Source organism: Rhizopus delemar, genomic scaffold, assembly GCF_000149305.1.
Source record: "Rhizopus delemar RA 99-880 supercont3.1 genomic scaffold, whole genome shotgun sequence".
NCBI classification, from domain to species: domain Eukaryota; kingdom Fungi; phylum Mucoromycota; class Mucoromycetes; order Mucorales; family Rhizopodaceae; genus Rhizopus; species Rhizopus delemar.
Window position 1 is genome coordinate 1,707,337 of NW_027137827.1, and position 17,965 is coordinate 1,725,301.

General features: G+C 38.1%; 8 protein-coding genes, 1 non-coding gene and 1 pseudogene across 10 annotated transcripts; 6 read left to right on the forward strand and 4 right to left on the reverse strand.

Annotated features, from left to right (window-relative positions):
• Positions 1 to 9: 9 nt before the first annotated feature.
• Positions 10 to 731, forward strand: RO3G_00677 (uncharacterized protein; the record flags this gene model as incomplete). Its single annotated transcript, XM_067655268.1, has 2 exons — positions 10 to 239; positions 377 to 731. The coding sequence occupies 2 exons, from the start codon at positions 10 to 12 to the stop codon at positions 729 to 731; spliced, it is 585 nt and encodes a 194-aa protein (XP_067511369.1).
• Positions 732 to 1,233: 502 nt separating this feature from the next.
• On the reverse strand, positions 1,234 to 1,655 carry RO3G_00678 (uncharacterized protein; the record flags this gene model as incomplete). The annotated part of the gene is made up of 2 exons (XM_067655269.1): positions 1,234 to 1,605; positions 1,635 to 1,655. The coding sequence occupies 2 exons, from the start codon at positions 1,653 to 1,655 to the stop codon at positions 1,234 to 1,236; spliced, it is 393 nt and encodes a 130-aa protein (XP_067511370.1).
• A 2,615-nt stretch (positions 1,656 to 4,270) lies between these two features.
• Positions 4,271 to 5,604, reverse strand: RO3G_00679 (uncharacterized protein; the record flags this gene model as incomplete). Its single annotated transcript, XM_067655270.1, has 2 exons — positions 4,271 to 5,318; positions 5,429 to 5,604. The coding sequence occupies 2 exons, from the start codon at positions 5,602 to 5,604 to the stop codon at positions 4,271 to 4,273; spliced, it is 1,224 nt and encodes a 407-aa protein (XP_067511371.1).
• A 2,080-nt stretch (positions 5,605 to 7,684) lies between these two features.
• Positions 7,685 to 8,043, forward strand: RO3G_00680 (uncharacterized protein; the record flags this gene model as incomplete). Its single annotated transcript, XM_067655271.1, has 2 exons — positions 7,685 to 7,713; positions 7,854 to 8,043. 2 exons carry the CDS (start codon positions 7,685 to 7,687, stop codon positions 8,041 to 8,043), a joined length of 219 nt encoding a protein of 72 aa, XP_067511372.1.
• Positions 8,044 to 9,290: 1,247 nt separating this feature from the next.
• Positions 9,291 to 10,322, reverse strand: RO3G_00681 (uncharacterized protein; the record flags this gene model as incomplete). Its single annotated transcript, XM_067655272.1, has 1 exon — positions 9,291 to 10,322. One exon carries the CDS (start codon positions 10,320 to 10,322, stop codon positions 9,291 to 9,293), a length of 1,032 nt encoding a protein of 343 aa, XP_067511373.1.
• A 2,287-nt stretch (positions 10,323 to 12,609) lies between these two features.
• RO3G_19008 lies at positions 12,610 to 12,681 on the reverse strand. Its single transcript has one exon. It is a non-coding gene; the product is annotated as a tRNA-Pro (tRNA).
• Positions 12,682 to 12,687: 6 nt separating this feature from the next.
• Positions 12,688 to 12,763, forward strand: RO3G_19009 (annotated as a pseudogene). The gene has a single exon. The product of its transcript is annotated as a tRNA-OTHER (tRNA).
• Positions 12,764 to 13,418: 655 nt separating this feature from the next.
• RO3G_00682 (uncharacterized protein) lies at positions 13,419 to 14,138 on the forward strand (the record flags this gene model as incomplete). Its single annotated transcript, XM_067655273.1, has 1 exon — positions 13,419 to 14,138. The coding sequence occupies one exon, from the start codon at positions 13,419 to 13,421 to the stop codon at positions 14,136 to 14,138; it is 720 nt and encodes a 239-aa protein (XP_067511374.1).
• Positions 14,139 to 14,783: 645 nt separating this feature from the next.
• Positions 14,784 to 15,812, forward strand: RO3G_00683 (uncharacterized protein; the record flags this gene model as incomplete). The annotated part of the gene is made up of 1 exon (XM_067655274.1): positions 14,784 to 15,812. The coding sequence occupies one exon, from the start codon at positions 14,784 to 14,786 to the stop codon at positions 15,810 to 15,812; it is 1,029 nt and encodes a 342-aa protein (XP_067511375.1).
• Positions 15,813 to 16,117: 305 nt separating this feature from the next.
• RO3G_00684 (uncharacterized protein) lies at positions 16,118 to 17,857 on the forward strand (the record flags this gene model as incomplete). Its single annotated transcript, XM_067655275.1, has 2 exons — positions 16,118 to 16,176; positions 16,261 to 17,857. 2 exons carry the CDS (start codon positions 16,118 to 16,120, stop codon positions 17,855 to 17,857), a joined length of 1,656 nt encoding a protein of 551 aa, XP_067511376.1.
• Positions 17,858 to 17,965: the final 108 nt, after the last annotated feature.

The following is a 17,965-nucleotide window of genomic DNA, read 5'->3' on the forward strand; positions in this document are numbered from 1 at the left end:
TTATGAATGATGGATACATCATTCAGAGCTAAAATTAAAGCCAAGAAGCCTTTGCTCAATAAGCAGCACAAGGAACGACGTTTAGCATGGGCAATTGCTCACAAGTTCTGGACAACCGATGATTGGAGGCGTATGGTGCTTAGTGATGAGACTAAGGCAATGTTTTCGGGTCAGACGGCTGCAAATATTACTGGAGTCGACCAGACGATGCATTACAGCCTCATCACTGAGATCCTACAGTAAAAGGTGGTCAAGGAAGTGTCATGGTATGGGGTTGTATCACTCACGATGGACCTGAGTATGCTTGTTGGATACATGGTAGAAGTATGAAAGCTATAAATTATGTGAATATCTTAGAAATTACCCTTATGGAAAGCTTAAAGTACTATGGATACAATCCTGAGGATATCTATTTTCAACAAGATAAGGATCCTAAGCACACTTCGAAGCTTGCTAAGCAATGGTTTGTGGATAATAACTTCAACAGTGATCATATCTATAGCTGGCCAGCCCAAAGTCCCGATTTAAAGCCTATTGAACACGTATGGCATCACCTTAAACTCAAGCTGAGTGTATATGACACTAAGGCCAAAGGTGTACATAAGTTATGGGAAAGAATTGAAAAAGAATGGAATACTTTTACAGTGGACGAGTGTAGACGATATATAGATAGCATGCCTGATCGTTGCAAAGCAGTTATTAAAGCTAAAGGGGGATATACCCGCTATTAAATAAAATTTATGTTCAAACGGAAAAATTGTCCCAGTGCGGTGGTTTTTTTCTATTGCTGATTAACTCAGACTGCGTAATCTCCGAAATCCGAGTTTTTGATATGATGTAGTACGGACTGCGACCTTCCTAATGAGCATAGAGCTAGCCACATAGCCTAAAAATTGGTTGAGTTATGAAGTCGAAAGTAAAAAAAGTTGAAACACTGGGACAATTAGTCCACCCACTGTATATAGTATTTCCACCCTTAGCTTTTATTACAGCTTGAACTCTAGCCGGCATACTATCAATATATTCACAGTAAGGGACAAAATCAGTCCGTTTTTTAGTTTTTTCGCAATGCCTCGCCGGAAATTAAACTTAGAGCTCCGCTTTGCTGACGAAAAATTTACCTCTTTTTTCAACAAATCTGACAATATCTGTCGGGATTGGTAGTTTTTATTTCCCGACATGTTATAAGAAGATATATTGAAAATAACGGATTTTTATTTCTTTGAATTTTAATTAGTACTTGGTATCACGACCCTTACGCTGGATTACGTCCCGAACTCGACGGGGCATGGAGTGAATAAGGTTTCTACAATACTCTGGAGCTGCTAGGTCATACCAAAGCTTCGGAACCCGGTCAAAAAATGCTTGATCAGCCTCAATCACGGAAGGGGGTGGTCTTGTCATCTGTTCCCTCTTTTTAAGCATGGCCCATGCATTTTCAATTGGGTTAAGGTCAGGAGAGTATGCTGGCCAGCTCAGTAGCTTAACCTTGTTCTTTTGGAACCATTTTGAAGGAGCTGAAGCACAATGGATGCTTGCATTATCTTGTTGAAAGATCATGTCACTACTTTGCAGACCATAGTACTTCAATGTTTCCTTGTATTCCTCCTCAAGTACTAATGTGTATAGCTCACCATTTTTTCATGTTTTGACATGTCAATAAGATAACAGTCTTATCAGTCTAAGCTAAATCTTTACAAATGAGTTTGAATAAGAATAGATCCTGATAATTGCCAACTGCCCTGAACAGCCAAGTTTCACTTTCATCTCAACAGTTGATTATTTACATCAGTTTATAAAATTTTTCTTATACATGTCAAATCATATCGGTCGTAACTATCCTTTGTCATCTAATCTCAGGTCTTGCTCAACTAATATAAATAGCCTTGGAATCTTTCTTTAATAAAAGTAATTCGACTTTAGAACTATTGTTCGGTCTCGTTAATTCTTCTTTTTCTTATTTTTAAATACTTAAAACACTTCACTTTCTCATTTTTTCGACTTTTTTCATTTTTTGACTTCTTTGTCACATTGTAATGATTTGGTTTATAGTAGTAGTTTCTCTGTTTGGGAGTATTGAGTTAAGGTATAAATAAACAGATTTGGGTGTAATTGATATAAGAGTTGCTTTTATATGAGTCAGATTTGGCTTGATTCGCTTGTTATAGTGACCACCAGATCTTATAAAGTAGATCAGACTGTTTTGATAAAGGTAGAATAAAAAAAGGTAAAAAGATAAAATAAAAAGAGGGTTTTACAATGAAGTATGATAGCTTCAAGGGACTTCTTGTTCTTGATGTTAAATAAAATAAGAGATAGTTTGCCTCTTTAAAAGAATATTTATTTGATAAAAAGAAAAATTAAAATAAGAAGTGAAGTAAGTAAGAAGTTAAGAAAGTATTTTTGTGATTATTATTTGAGGTTATTTATATGTTTTTGGATTTTATGATTTTGTTCTGTTTTTAGTATTTTGGGTGGTTGTTATAACATAAGAGGCGGTTGTTGTATAGTATAAGGTGGTCGTTGCAAACTGTAAGGCGTTCGTTATAAACTGCAACGATTTAAATTCCGCCGTTTTGTTCTTGCGTGTTACAACATTACAATGTAATAGCTTGTTTTCTATTTAGGCCTTGTGTATTTATAAAAAAAAGTTTAAAATAGTATTGGATATAAAGTAAAGTTATATTTGAGTATTTTCTTGATAGGAGTGACCACCAGATCTTGTTTAAAGTAGATCAGTCTTGATATAAAGGTAATAGTAGCTTGATATGAGCTTTAACAATGATACAATGAAGATATTTGGCTTCAAGGGACTCGACTTGTTGTTGATGTTTAGTAAAATAGTAATGATAATAAAAGAGATTTGCTTTGAATGATATTTATTTAAAAATAATCAAAAGTAAAGTATGTCAGAAGTAAGTTTGTCAAAAGTAAGCGAATTAATTGTTTTTATAGTTTTTATGAATTTTATAACATGCTTTAAATTTAAAGCATGCCTTGATTTTAATGCACCTTATAATTTCTGTACCTTGCATTAATTTTTATGTACTGTTACTGGATAGATACTTGTAAGTTGAGTGTAAATTTATTGGATAGTTTTGATTTATTTCGTTGTTGTTTGGAGTATTTCGTAAGAGAAATCTTGTGTGAGCTGTTATAAGTTTTTTTGCGGTATCTTGATATAGATAGTGACCACCAGATCTTGTTTGTTAAGATCAATAAAAAAATGTGTAGTAAGATAAAAAAAAAGGTTAAAAGAGCTCAATGAAGAGTCTGAATATCAGATATAAGTGATTCTTTATTGATATGGGTAAGAATAATAATAAAAAGAAAAGATTCGTTTGATATTTATATAAAATTTGTTGCCTTGATTCAGTTTTTTTTTTTTTTTTTTTTTTTTTTTTCCCTTAGACCGAACGTCTTCGATCCAATGATTCAAGTCATTTTGTTGACTTCAGTCGCTAAAACGACTTGGGTCGGGAAGGTTTTGTGCAACCTGATTGCCTTCTTCGTCACAGTACCTTCGGGTCAAAAATTATAATCTGCATCTTTACAACAAAAAAAATTCTCGTACAACACCAGAATTGAATATTTTATACATCGTTGTGCTACTGTAACTTAACGTTTTTGTTGTTATGGCCTTAACAGTTAGAAGTAAATTTGACTTTTCTTTAGAGAGTAAAAGAATTTGATCCAGAGATTTGTGTTTAAATGAATAAATTTGGTTTGCTTGTAGTAAGTGACCACCAGATCTTGTATTGTAGATCAAACAGTAAAAAGTAATAAAGAGTTTTCTTGATAAGAGAATATAAAAGTGATACGATGAAGATAATTTGACTTCAAAGGACTTGACTTGCTTGAGTTATAAAATAAAAATAAAGAGTTTTAATAAAGAGGAACTCGATGTTTATTTGAATAAAAGACATTTTTCAAGTGAAGTTCAGTAAAATTATAAGAGGGGATATTTATATGATTATTGTTTTTTTGTGTTTTTCTATTTTTGATTTTTTTTTTGTTTACAGTAGCTTACAAAATTGTACAAGTGTTTTGCATTTTTTGCTTCTGTAAGATTTATCGATACCAAAACGATAAATAAGCTACAGCATGTTCTACATCATTCGAAAGTATAGCTTCTTGGCTTTCTTTTGGTACTATTCAGTCGGCGATAACGTCATTTTGGATGGAGCTATGGCCGCTTACAAATGCCGACTACACTTGTACAATTTTGGAACCGATGTTTTAGAATAAAATTTTTATTTAAATGTGTGCATTAAAAGTTGATCCAAAGACTCTTGTTCTCTATAATGTCAATACATCGTTGAGGCATAGTTTTAATATAAATTTGACATTTTTTTTCGGTAATTTCGTACCAAGTCTCGAACGTACGAGTGCATAGTTCATCCATAGAGGCAGGAGGACAATCATACTGTTTAAACAAGCGTTTTTTTAAGGTATTCCACATGTTTTCAATTGGATTTAAGTCTGGAGACTGTGGAGGCCACTCCATTGTTGTAAAATCCTGTTTAGACAACCATTCAGATACGATTTTGGACTTATGTTTGGGATCGTTATCTTGCATAAATTCAAAATCAGCCATTATAAGATCGTTTTCTTCACAATAGCCAGTCATAGACTTCACCAAATCATCTTGCAATACAGATAAATAGACGCTCTTGTCCATATTCTTGCCTACGTCGACAATATACCCAACCCCGTACCAGCTAATACAGCTCCAAACCATAAGTGATCCTCCACCATGTTTTACGGTTTGCTTTACGTGCCTTCTTTTAAGCTTCTCATTTGGTTGCTTCCATGCATAAACCTTACCATCCGATCCAAAACGATTTACTTTAGTCTCATCAGACCAAATCACGCGTTTCCAGTCTTCTATGGTCCAGTCAACGTGATTAAGAGCCCATTCCAATCGCTTTCGTCTGTTTACTTCACTGAGCAATGGTTTTTGAGGCTTAACAAAAGAGGTTAAACCAGACCTACGCAACGATCTTCGCACTGTTTGGGCTGATACAACCTTTTGCAAGTCATTTTCGAGTGTGTTTCTAGCTTCTACTGCATTCTCTTGACCTTTAACAGTTACTAATCGGACTAAATACTGATCATCCTTGCTGCTGAGTAACTTGGGGCGACCTGCTTTAATGCTGTTTACTTCGTTTTTTATTGTTTTTCGAACGTTCTGAACAGTTCCACGGCTTGCTCCAGTTGTTTTCACTGTTTTTGATATAGAGTATCCGTTTTTTAAGCAGCTGATGATACGATTACGGAGATCTTCACTGATAGGTTGCATATTGGACGTTGGTACACTTTTATATAGCAGTTAGTTCCTGTAGGTGTAAGAAAAATGGCAGAAAAAGAAAGAAAAAGATACTTTGAGCATTGAAGAATAAAAAAAAACCCTTTTTTGGTGGCTTACACTCTGTGACGAGCAAGATTATAAGCTGATATTGAAATATTTGAAGCGGTTCCAAAATTGTACAAGTGTAGTCGGCATTTGTAAGCGGCCATAGCTCCATCCAAAATGACGTTATCGCCGACTGAATAGTACCAAAAGAAAGCCAAGAAGCTATACTTTCGAATGATGTAGAACATGCTGTAGCTTATTTATCGTTTTGGTATCGATAAATCTTACAGAAGCAAAAAATGCAAAACACTTGTACAATTTTGTAAGCTACTGTATCTTTAGGGACTGAGGTCCCTCCTTCGACTGAGTCCCTCCTAGGACTGACTCCTTCCTAGGACTGAGTCCTTTCTTCAGCAAAAGTTACACCAACTGCGTCACATTGTTTGGCATCTATGTCGCTGGACATCAAAATTATTCTTGTGATCAGCATTGTTCTCTTGATGTTGTGACGAAGCAAATAATAATATTGATGCCAATGATGACTGCGTCTTGTGAATCCCTATACTGAATCAATTCAAATTTTTTGAACCTTATTCAATATTTGAACCTTATTTTAAAAATCAAATCTTATTTCAAAAATCAAATCTTATTTCAAAAGTCAAACCTTACTTCAAAAATCAAATCTTATTTCAAAAGTCGAACCTTACTTCAAAAATGAAACCTTATTTTCTTTTGTCTATATAATAGACAAATTTCTATTTCTATTTTACTCCACTTATCTTAACTACACTTAGCTTAACTTCTCTTTGTTATATTTTTATATATAAATAACCAATAAATCAAGTATCTTTATCCCGGAATCTTTTGGTATAACACTCTTAAAACACAAGCAAGACAAGTCCCTTGAAGCAAATTATCTTCATTGTAAACACTTTCAAACCTTTTATTAAACTACTACAAACAAGTCTGATCTACTTAACAAGATCTGGTGGTCACTCATAACAAGCGAATCCATTATCAATGCTGTAAGGTTCGTTAGGCTTTCGGGTTTCGATAGGTTTGATATAAGTTGTTGAGATAAAGTATTAGGTCTGTTATATAATGGTTTAAATAATAAAGGAAAAGGTAAAAACAAAGATCAAGAAACAGTTTGGGTACTTTTTGAGACTGATCTTTATTTCAGTTTAAGTTAAAGTAAAAATTATTCTAATTGAAGGCAGGTATTTATATCTTATTGAGTGAGTGGCTTGATATCTTCTATTGTTATCGTTCTTCTAATCTTCAGGTACTTTAGCAAGTGTTATCTCTAATTATGATTATGAAAACTTTTCATTTGTTCTTTTGTATGTCTGTCATAGATTATCTTTTATTCTGGGAATTCCTCACTGAATTGAATAACGTTATTTTACGCGTTATTTCAATTATGTGAAAGATTAGCAATATTCCTGACATTGGATTGGACTTGGTTATTTTAGTTGATACTTCTTCTTATCAAAGAACTCTCATGAGTACAATACATATTCTAAAAGAACATGTTTAATTGGAATTGATTGTATGATCTTATTTAAATAAACTTGTATTTTATTTTATTTTAATTATGATCTTGTATTAAGACTTATATTTATTAATGTCAACTACAATCAGTTACTGTTCTACAACAAGGTCAATTGAGATCCAATAAGAGTAAGTAATTTGAATTATAGGCTTGTTTGTATATAGTGACCACCAGATCTTGTTAAGTAGATCAAACTTGATTTGTAAAGTAAAATGTAAAGAAATGTAATAAAAATATAAAATGAATACAATGAAGATAGCTTGCTTCAAGGGAATTCGACTTGTTTGTAATAAAATAAGATAGATAGATTTGTCTTTTAAGAGACTATTTATTGAATAGAAGTGAATATAAGTGAACTGAAGTAAATTGAAATAAAAGATATAGGGATATTTATATAAAAATAATAGAGAGAAAAGAAAAGGAAATAAAGTTGATATTTTTTACTTGAGTCAATATTTTTACTTGAGTCGATATTTTTACTTGAGTCGATATTTTTACTTGAGTCGATGTTGTGTATTTCAGTTAAATTACTGAAGTAAGTCGATTTCAAAGTCAGTTGTACCGTCCAAAATTTTATAGATGTCTTCATCATTCTCGTTACAATACTTTAACTCAAGTCTTATTTTTTTATTCTTTTTATCAACTTTATTCTATTTCAAAACCATAAACTCTTACAAGCCATTAAGGGAAGGAAAATTACAATGTACAGTAGGTCACAAAACTGCTGCAAGGAATCCATTTTTCTTGGTTTTTGTAGCGCACATCCTGTTACAATGGCACAAACTGCCTCTGTTCCCACATAGTAAATCTTCTACATGTCTTGAAAAATCCGAAAGAGTTTATGCCCTATTGGATAAGTATTGAAGGAAGTATGAGGCGCGCAATTTGAAAATTTGAAAAAATGAAAATTTGAACGGAATGAACTTATTTATTAATATTTAGTTGGTCCTACTTTTCTATTAATAATCTCTTGAGTTCTTTCCGGAATGTTATCTACATGTCCTTGGCAAAGATCTTTATGGAAGTCATTTCATATTTCATCAACTCGTTCCCAAAACACATCCATGTTCTTTGCTCTATATTCGTAATAGTTGAATTTCAACTTCAATTGATGTCCTACGTGCTCGATTGAATTTAAGTCGGGGATCTAAGCTGGCCAATAGTTAACATAGCTCTCTTGGTGACTACATAACTAGGCTATTGTAGATTATGCCTTGTGCTTTGTGTTATTATCATGCTAAAACTAAATGTTGGACCAGTCGAAATTGTAGTACTTCATACTATCACGAAGCGTAGTGTTCAAAATATGCTAGTAAACACCCGAGTACAAATTTCCATCGTGAATTTAGCAAGCATATCCTGGTCCTTCAGAGATTATACAACCCCAGGGCATCATTTTGCTAGCTCCGTGATTGATTGCAAAATCCAGGTCATGATGTTGAAGAAGGTCACTTGGCCGTTTCCAATAGTGATCAGCATCATCAAAGCCCTATACGCTGAGCTTGGTCTCATTAAAGTACACTGTTTGCTGTCAGTCACTCATTGCCTAATCCTGATGCTCCTTGACCCGTTCTAACTGATGCTACGTATGCGTTTTTGTCTGAAATGGCTTCTTTTTTTCTATCAGAAAATGGAACTCCATTGATTTCAGTACGTTAATTTCTGACTGGTATGAGATATCATAGCCAAATCCAACCAGCTCCCGGTACACCTCTTTAGAAGCCTTTAGAACCCATTCCATGACTTTTCTTTTGATTAACCGCTTCGTCACTTTGGAGACTACTGCAGGTCTACCACCTGTGTTTACTGTCCTACTTGAAAACAGCCGTCTAGAGTATCTACTAACAGTTGATTAATGTAATCCAGGCTCCTTGGAAAGATCATACATTGATGTGGATGCGGTTAATGCCTGTTTGTGATCGTTTATTTTCTCCTCTGACAGCCGTTTAGGCATGCGATTGATGATAGGGTAAAAAAGAGAAATAATTTAAATAAGGGAATATAAAATTTAAAATAAAGGAATTGTAAGCGCTTTTATATACTGGCATCATTCTAATCATGTCAAGAATGTGAAAAATTATGATAGCAACCGGTTGGGTCGTATTAAAATTCGTCATTTAAAACATACAGTGGCTACCAAAACCGTTCGCACAAAACGTATTTTTTCCTTTCTGAATCTTTTGTGACCTATTGCGCATAAAAGATACCATATCTAATACATATTTCCTAAGAGTACAAACTCTTGGCTTTCTGATGAAGTATAAAATGTCACCCTATGCGCACCCTAACTCGTACTACGGAGAATCAAAACTCAAAGGCACATTCGAACGGTTTTGGGGCCACATATTTTAAAAGCGAAATGAATTAAAATAAGTTTATTTAATATCCAATATACAAGCCATCAGCCTCAATAACTGCACGACATCGATCGGGCATACTTTTAATAAACCTTTGGCATTCTTCAGCCGTGATTTGGTACCAAGTGTGTCCTATACGATCCCATAGCTCATGTATACCACATGGAGGGCAGTCATAATTTTTAAACAGCCGTCTTTTAAGTAATTGCCACATGTTTTCAATTGGGTTCAAGTCCGGTGATTGTGGTGGCCATTTCATTACATAAAACTCTTGCTCATTTAGCCATTTTGATACGACTTTAACTGTATGTTTGGGGTCGTTGTCCTGCATAAAGATAAATTTACTCGTAGATTTTCCACTTTCTTCCATATACCAGGCCAAAGACTTCATCAAGTCATCTTGTAAAACCTCCAAATAAACGTCCTTTGTCATGTTCTTGCCCACATCCACAATATAGCCTGGACCGTACCAGCTAATGCAGCTCCATACCATTATAGAGCCTCCTCCATGCTTCACTGTCTCACAAACCTGGTGCTTTTTTAACGGTTGGCCTGGCACTTTCCATGCATAAGACTTCCCGTCGGACCCAAAACGGTTGACTTTAGTTTCGTCAGACCATGTGACGTTCATCCAATCGTTTACTGTCCAGTCAATGTGCTGACGAGCCCATTGGAGCCTCTTCTTTCTATTTCTTTCATTAATTAAAGGTTTCTTTGGCCTGACAAATGAGACCAAACCAGCATCTCTTAACGCTCTACGTACAGTATTTACAGAAACTGACTTGCCCAAGTTCTGCTCTAACGACTGCTGTGCTTGTACAGCATTTTCGAGACCATCTACTGTTACAGCACGAACGAGATGCTGCTGTTCCCGCTTAGTGAGCGCTTTTGGCCTACCACCTTTGTCAATTCGAGCAGGCAAGCCTAACTCCAAACGAATTTTATGAACAGTAGAGGATGATACTTTGACTAACTTTGCAATTTTATGATAAGAAAAACCTTGACGAAGGTAAAACTCGATAGTGTTCTTGCGATCTTCTGTTAATGGTTGCATGTTGGGTAATTACTTGGTAGATGTCGAGATGTCGAAATGAGAATGTGCGAATGACAAAGAAAAAAAGGCAAAAAAATAATGCGCAGTGGTGAATTAGTAAGCAGCGAAAGTTCTGGAAGAATTTGAGGGTGCAGTGACTGCGTTTATCGCAATCGAAGAATTCCTCAAGCGTGGCCCCAAAACCGTTCGAATGTGCCTTTGAGTTTTGATTCTCCGTAGTACGAGTTAGGGTGCGCATAGGGTGACATTTTATACTTCATCAGAAAGCCAAGAGTTTGTACTCTTAGGAAATATGTATTAGATATGGTGTCTTTTATGCGCAATAGGTCACAAAAGATTCAGAAAGGAAAAAATACGTTTTGTGCGAACGGTTTTGGTAGCCACTGTATGTGAACAAGTAAAAAAATGTCGAATGTTCATAATACTACCTTTAGCGATCTTAAATTCCACCAATAACCATTACCCATATCCGATAATCGACGAATAAATGCACTTTCTATTGAGGTACAAACAGTCAAGGTTTGAGATAGTTTGGTGCAGTACCCATGGACAACCAGCTGTAAAACCTGAATTTTGCAATTCCTTGCAGCAGTTTTGTGACCTACTGTAACTTGTTAGCACTTGGGACTTGGCTTGTGTTAAAGTGATGTGTATTTGCTTAAATTGAGGTTTGAAGTCTTGAATGACTTGAGTTTAGGTAACTTGATTGAACGTTTAACAGTTCTTTAGAGTAGTGACCACCAGATCTTTTTAGATCAATAAGGTTAAGAATAAGATTGTTTGATAAACGATAAAAATAAAAGGGATCTTTCTTGATTTGTGATAACTCGGGTATCAGATCAGAAAGAATAAGTAAAAATAAAAAGAAAAGAAAAGGTTATTGTGACCCAATAAGAAAAGATTGCTTTTTAAGCGTAAGAAGATTTGATTTCTTGAATTTATAGAATTTATTGGATATCGAATATTTGTTAAAAATAATCATCTTATTTATATAAAAATATGGGGCGCCTTTTGTCCCTTGTCATGAACTGTAAATTACAGTTCATGTTCTTCATCCAAACTGTAATTATACTGTGAGATTGGAGTTTGTAAGGTTTTTAGAGTGTTAAATAGGTTTGTATTGAATGAGTCTTGATATAAGATCAAAGGTTTATGTAGGATTGGATTCCAAAAAGAGTAATGATTTGAGTGTGAGTTTCTTGCGTTAAGTGACCACCAGATCTTTTGAAGTAGATCAAACTATTTTGAGTAAAGTAAAATAAAAAGATAATATAATAGGGATTACAATGAAGTGTATATGCTTCAAGGGACTTCTTGTTCTTGATGTTAAGTAAAATAAAAGAAATTTACTTTGAATGATATTTATTTGAAATAATCAAAAAGTAATATGAAGTAAGTAGAAACAAGGTTATGTAGAAACAAAAGTAAGTAAGAACAAAAGTAAGTAGGTAAAGTATAAGAAATATTGAAGTTATTTATATGTTTTTGGTTTTTCTGATTATATGCTGTTTTTGATGATTTTATGGATATTCTATATTTTTTTTGTATTTTTCTGGATTTATCTGTATTCATACGTATTTGTTTGTATGTTCCTGGATTTAAACTAATTGGAGAGAGAAAAGTCGAATGCTGCCAAAGTTTGCTGCATTGTGTTACATTATATATTGTAACTTTAACGTTTTTGTTGTAATGGCCTTAAGAGTTTAGAAGTAAATTCGACTTTTCTTTAGAGGGTAAAAGAATTTGAGATCAAAGATTTGTGTTTAAATGAATAAATTTGGTTTGCTTGTAGTAAGTGACCACCAGATCTTGTATTGTAGATCAAACAGTAAAAAGTAATAAAGAGTTTTCTTGATAAGAGAATATAAAAGTGATACGATGAAGATAATTTGACTTCAAAGGACTTGACTTGCTTGAGTTATAAAATAAAAATAAAGAGTTTTAATAAAGAGGAACTCGATGTTTATTTGAATAAAAGGTATTTTTAAAAGTGAAGTTCAGTCAAATTATAAGAGGGGATATTTATATGATTATTATTTTTTTGTGTTTTTCTATTTTTTTTTTTTTTTTTTGTTTATCTTTAGGGACTGAGGTCCCTCCTTCGACTGAGTCCTTTCTTCAGCAAAAGTTACACCAACTGCGTCACAATATTTTTTTTGGTTTTTCTGATTATGTATTGTTTTTGGTGATGCTTTGATAAAAGTTTTTGTATGAATTCATAGAGTAAAAAGTGTGAAAATGACCGCCATTGAGGCTGACACAAGTTATAAGGCAACATTACGTTGCAGGGCTTCTCCGGGAATCGAACCCGGGACCTCTCGCACCCTAAGCGAGAATTATACCACTAAACCAAGAAGCCGGGGATGTGGATGTAGCTCAGTCGGTAGGGCGTCTGACTATTATTGTGGTGGTCGCAAGTTCGACCCCTGGTAGGATCTTCGGATCTATCCCTTCCCTGCCCCCCTACGTGTACTGTTTGCCGAGTGCTCCAACCACTTTTGTTTCTCCGCCTGTGTGTTGCGTTGCGTAGCAGCTGAGCATCTGTCTACTTGCCTTCCGTTTCGGGGGACCTAGGTGTGCGCTCTTGATGATGTTACTGGTTTTAACGCCGCTGCTGTTCTGGTTGGTTGGTCTGCGTTGGATGCTTGTTGAGCGTTGTTGGTCCGCGGTGCCGGGATGCCCAGCCCGGGCTTAATGAAGCGCGTTTCTGTTCCTGCCTCAAGTCTTCGTCTCTGGTGCCAGCTCCCCCCAATATTAATTCGTTCCTTCTTTCTCCCTTTCCCTCCCCCCATAATAGTTTGTATGCTTTCCAGTTCATCGCTGTGGATAGCAATTAATGGCATATTTGCCGCCTGCATATATCCAATAAAATATAAAATCTTTAACCTAAACCAAGAAGCCACTTTTCTTTCGCTTTTGGTTAAAAAGTTAAATTAGGTTCCTTTTTGGAAAGCCGATATCTCTGTCAAATCAAGCCATCCATCAACAATTTCTACATTAATCGACGCGTTTTTATCAATACTTTTATTTGGTTCAATTCTTATTGTCATATCTTCAATATCTATCGCTTAATCTTTGGTCAAAGTTTGCATCCAAATGTCTTCATCAAGAAATACACGAGGATCTAAAAACCTGAATGCCGCCGCCGGACCCAATTCGCCGGACCTGGAATTAACAGTCCAACGACTCAGTGACTCGCTTTCTGAACTGACTGGTCGCCTTACTGCCTTGGAACAGCTTGAGCTGGAACTGGAAACTCTTCGAGGTGAGAACGCTCGCCTCACTGAAACAACCCAATCTCAGGCCAATGAGATCGCTTCTCTGCGTGCACAGCTTGCCGCGCAAACTTCCGGGGTCCCTAAGAACACCCCACGTCCAAATACCGCCGATTCTTCTGCTGCTGTTCCTATTGATGCTATTGAGCCCGTTTCTTCGCCCTCCTTGGGTACTGCTGCCTCTTCTTGGGCTACCGTTACTTCACGTGGCTCAAAGAACAAACTCCGCCGTCGTGCCGCTGCTGCTCGTGGTTTCCAGCCTGTAACTGGTGATCAAAGTTTTGAGTATGTCTACATACCTCGTTCCCGCAAAATGACATACACCGAAGCTCGTCGTCGTCTTGGTCGTTTGGGTGTTGACACCTGGCGGGTGTTAGATGTTTGTTTCCCCGCTCACTCCGTTGTTGGTCTGCTGGTACATTTGCAGTACAAGCCTGCTCTTCTGTCTTTGCTTGAAAAAGCAAAGGTCCCTGTTGTCGTATTTTCCTTATTAAATACTCAAATGTCGTGTGAGATTACTCAAGATCTCCATGTCATATAATTTAAAACTACCTCTATATAACACGTAGTGTTATATAGCCATCAGTACTCATAAACAACTTTAGTAATTTACATTGCGCAACTTCGGTTCTTCAATTATTAATTTTATAAAATCAGACGTAGTTTGTATTTAATGAGCTCTCTCTCCTGTCTTCACTCAATAAAGAGGTTCAAGAGTCTCATCGATTATCAGTTTCCTGTTTACACTTTATTTTTACTTTTAATCGACTACAAACTACTCACCCAATATCACACCTGTCCTTGATCAGTTCGACCCTTTGGATCCTGACAACGTTGCCGACCCTGCTTTCTCTTCCGCGTCTCTTGAGGTACGTCAAGAAAAGATGGCGCACATCTCTAACGAGCGCTGTCTTCGTACCTTGGAGCGCCTTCGCTATCCTGTTGCTGTTGCTGTCTCGCGATTCTTTTTGGCCAATGCCATGGTATCTGACGAAGCTGTCTCCGATGTCTTGGCATCCAAGCAAGACCATCCTGCCTTCGCTCGTCATCGTGACCAACCTGACGATGACATGCTGCTTGATGATTACGATCATCACCGTCCTGCCTCTCGCTCCTGCTATGGATCCTTATAATGATGAGTAGTAATACTTGTCATTATAATATACCCTCGGTCTCACCATCTGGTATGGTCCCAGATCCGTCAACCCCTTCCTCTCCTTTGGTTTCTCCTGGTACTTATGGCTCCCATGGTCCATCAATTACTCCATCCTCCTCATCATCTTCTTTTATACCGCTCACTATCGGCTTGTGGAATGCCAATGGGCTTCAAGAATCCACAGCCGATGATCTACTTCGTCACTGCCAGTCGTTTTCCTTGGTCTTCATCACCGAAACCTGGTTGCTCCCGCCCCACAGGATCCGTACCTCTTGGACCCAGTTCAACCTGTATGGCTCTCCTGTGGTCAACAGCTATCGTGGCTCTCAAGGTGTCTCTGCTCTGGTCTCTCCTTCCTGTCCGATGGCTGTGGTACAGTTCCCGGTTCATACCAAGTATGCTCTGGGTCTGCGGTTGGGTCGCTCCTTGCGTCTCATCTGCCTGTATTTGCCCCCTTCCTTGTCCAACGACGAGGTCTCTTCTGTGTTGGTTTCGTTGCCCTTGACAGACGATACGATCATTTGTGGTGATCTGAACGCGCGTCTTGGTGCAGTCACGGGTGATTCCGTGGCCAATGCTCGAGGTTCGGTACTGCTTCGCTGGTGTGAAGAACATGGTCTATCCATTCTGAACTCGACTCTCGCTCCTGGGGTGCCTACGTTCTTGTCCTATCGTGGTGGTCAAGTCAAGCAAAGTATGATCGACTACTTCTTGACCAACACGACCTCTGCTCTCCGGTCCCCTCGGATGCAAGTCTACAGCGATCTCTCTCTTGGCTCTGGCCACAAACTGTTGTCGTTGTCCTTTGACTATGCAGTCCCTGATGGTTATCCATCGCAGCCCGTTCTCTCCTCTTCTAGTGCCCGTCGGCTATGGAACCTCTCTCGGTTGAAGGAACCCGATGTCTGTAGTCTGTACATGGCCACATTTCAGTCCTTGGCCGCTCCATTGGTTGATCAACTCAAAGCTCTGAAGTCAAGTCCTCCTTCTGCTGCTCCGCCTATAGACGCTCTCAACGACTCTCTGAATGAAGCGTGTTTTAATCGTAAGATTAAATAAAAAAATTAAACAAAAAAACAATAGCAGCAATATAAAATTAAAATCCTTCTTTATTGCAGATTTCTTTATATTGCAAAAGAGCCCCGTTTAATGGATAAAAAGTTGGCATCTATTTATATTCTTTGTGAGCGTAGATATAAAAGATATAGACTCGGCAACGATGTCGTGCTGAAGAACCAATGATTAAGCTAAAGCTTGTCGATGTTCTAATATATGCATCTGAAGTTGAACAATAGAAATAATAACCAGTCAATTAACTTTGATCTAATTACTTTTGGGGTTGACAATTGATTAGACTCGCTAGGATGACAAATACTGATCTTATTGTTCTAAATTTGGAAAAGTGTGGAATTGTTCAATCATAGTTTAATCTTTGTGTATCGTTATTATTTTAATACAACTGATATCTTATAGAAAATAACTATGTTTACAACAAAGCGATCTATAGTGCACTCGACAAGTCGGTTGGCTCTCGCTCTTCTCGACCTTCCCAATGGAAGCCATTCTGGAATGCTCACTTGCAAGAACTCGTCGATATTCGTGAACATCACTACCGTAGGTGGCGTCGAGCCATTGGCATCGACAAGGCCTTGTGGTGGGATCGACATCAGGCCGCTCAAGTCCGGTTTCGCGCTGCTCTCAAGTCTGCCAAACGACTCTCTTGGCGTGCTTTCTGTGACTCTCTGGCCCGTGGCGAGCTTGCTCGTGCGATGTCGAAGGTAAAGGTGATTCGGAACCGACGACGTCAACAGGTTGGGTTTACCCATCCTGACGGCCCTGCTGCAGGTGCGAGCGCGATGCGCCAACACCTTGCCTCGGTCTACTCTGGTGACGGTCTTCCGTCAAGGCGCCCTGACCCTCTGCCTTCTGTCTCTGGTATGGTGCCTTTTGACCTCGATAGTCAAGACCGTGGTATGCCCTCGTTCACTTCTGACAGTGTGGGTTCACTGATGCGACGTCTCCCTCTGCGTAAAGCTCCTGGTCCTGACCACTTGCGTACAGAGATGCTCCTCCCCATCAAGTCTGTTCTAGCCCCACTGCTCTCCTTGCTTTTCAGTATCTGCTACCAGTGGTCTTATACCCCTTCTCTCTGGCGTCAAGCACAGGTGGTCCCCATCCACAAAAAGGGTGATCCTACCTCGCCAGGGAACTATCGTCCAATCTCCTTGACCTCCATCGTCCGCAAGCTCTTTGAGATGTGCCTCTTTCCCTCTGTTGAAGAAGTCTCTCCTCCGCTCGATGTAGCTCAAGGTGGTTTCCGTCACCAGCGTAGTGCATTGGATCAAGCCCTCTGTCTCCATGATCTGATGCACTCTTACCGACGCCGACACAATCATTATCCTGTGGTCGCTTTCCTGGACATCAAGTCAGCCTATGATACAGTCTATCGTCGTATCATATGGCAATCGATGCTCGCCTCTTCTGCTCCTCTGTCCTTGGTGTCCTTGTTGGCCAACATGTTTGATGATGTCTCGGTGTCTATGTTGTTGCAGAACAATGTCTCTGATCCGTTTGTGCCGAGTACAGGTGTCCTTCAGGGCTCTGTCTTGAGTCCTCACCTGTACTCGATCTATGTCAACACATTGCCGGCTTTGCTTCGTTCTGCTGCTTCTGCAACAACCACCTCGGTGTTCTCGGTGTCTCCTTCTGGTCCTCCTGGTCCTGGTGCTGTAGTCTCCGATGGTCTTCCCTTTGGTCCTTTGGTTGGTGCTGCTGCTTTGTCTTCCTCGTCTCCGTCGCCCACGCCCATCAACAGTCTGTTGTATGCGGATGATGTGGCGCTGGTTGGGTCTGCTCGCGAAGTTCGGCATATGCTGGATCTAGCACAGACCCATTCTCTGACTCTTGGTTACAAGTGGAGTCCTCCAAAGTGTGCCGTTCTCAATGCACCTGCTGCTTCGTCAAGTCGATATGTCCAAATGTCCTTGTATGATCAAGAGCTTCCCAGTGCTGAAGAGTTTATCTACAGTGGCCGTCAAAACTGGTCGCATGTTTTCATATTTTGCCTATACGCACTATCTTCTTCTTCATTTCTTAGTCTATAGCAATGAAATATAGTTCATTCGAAAGAGCAAACTCTGGACAATTATATGGTAACACAGACATCACAGTAGAGCCAGTATACTGGTAGTAATTGGCACTTAAATTCCGAC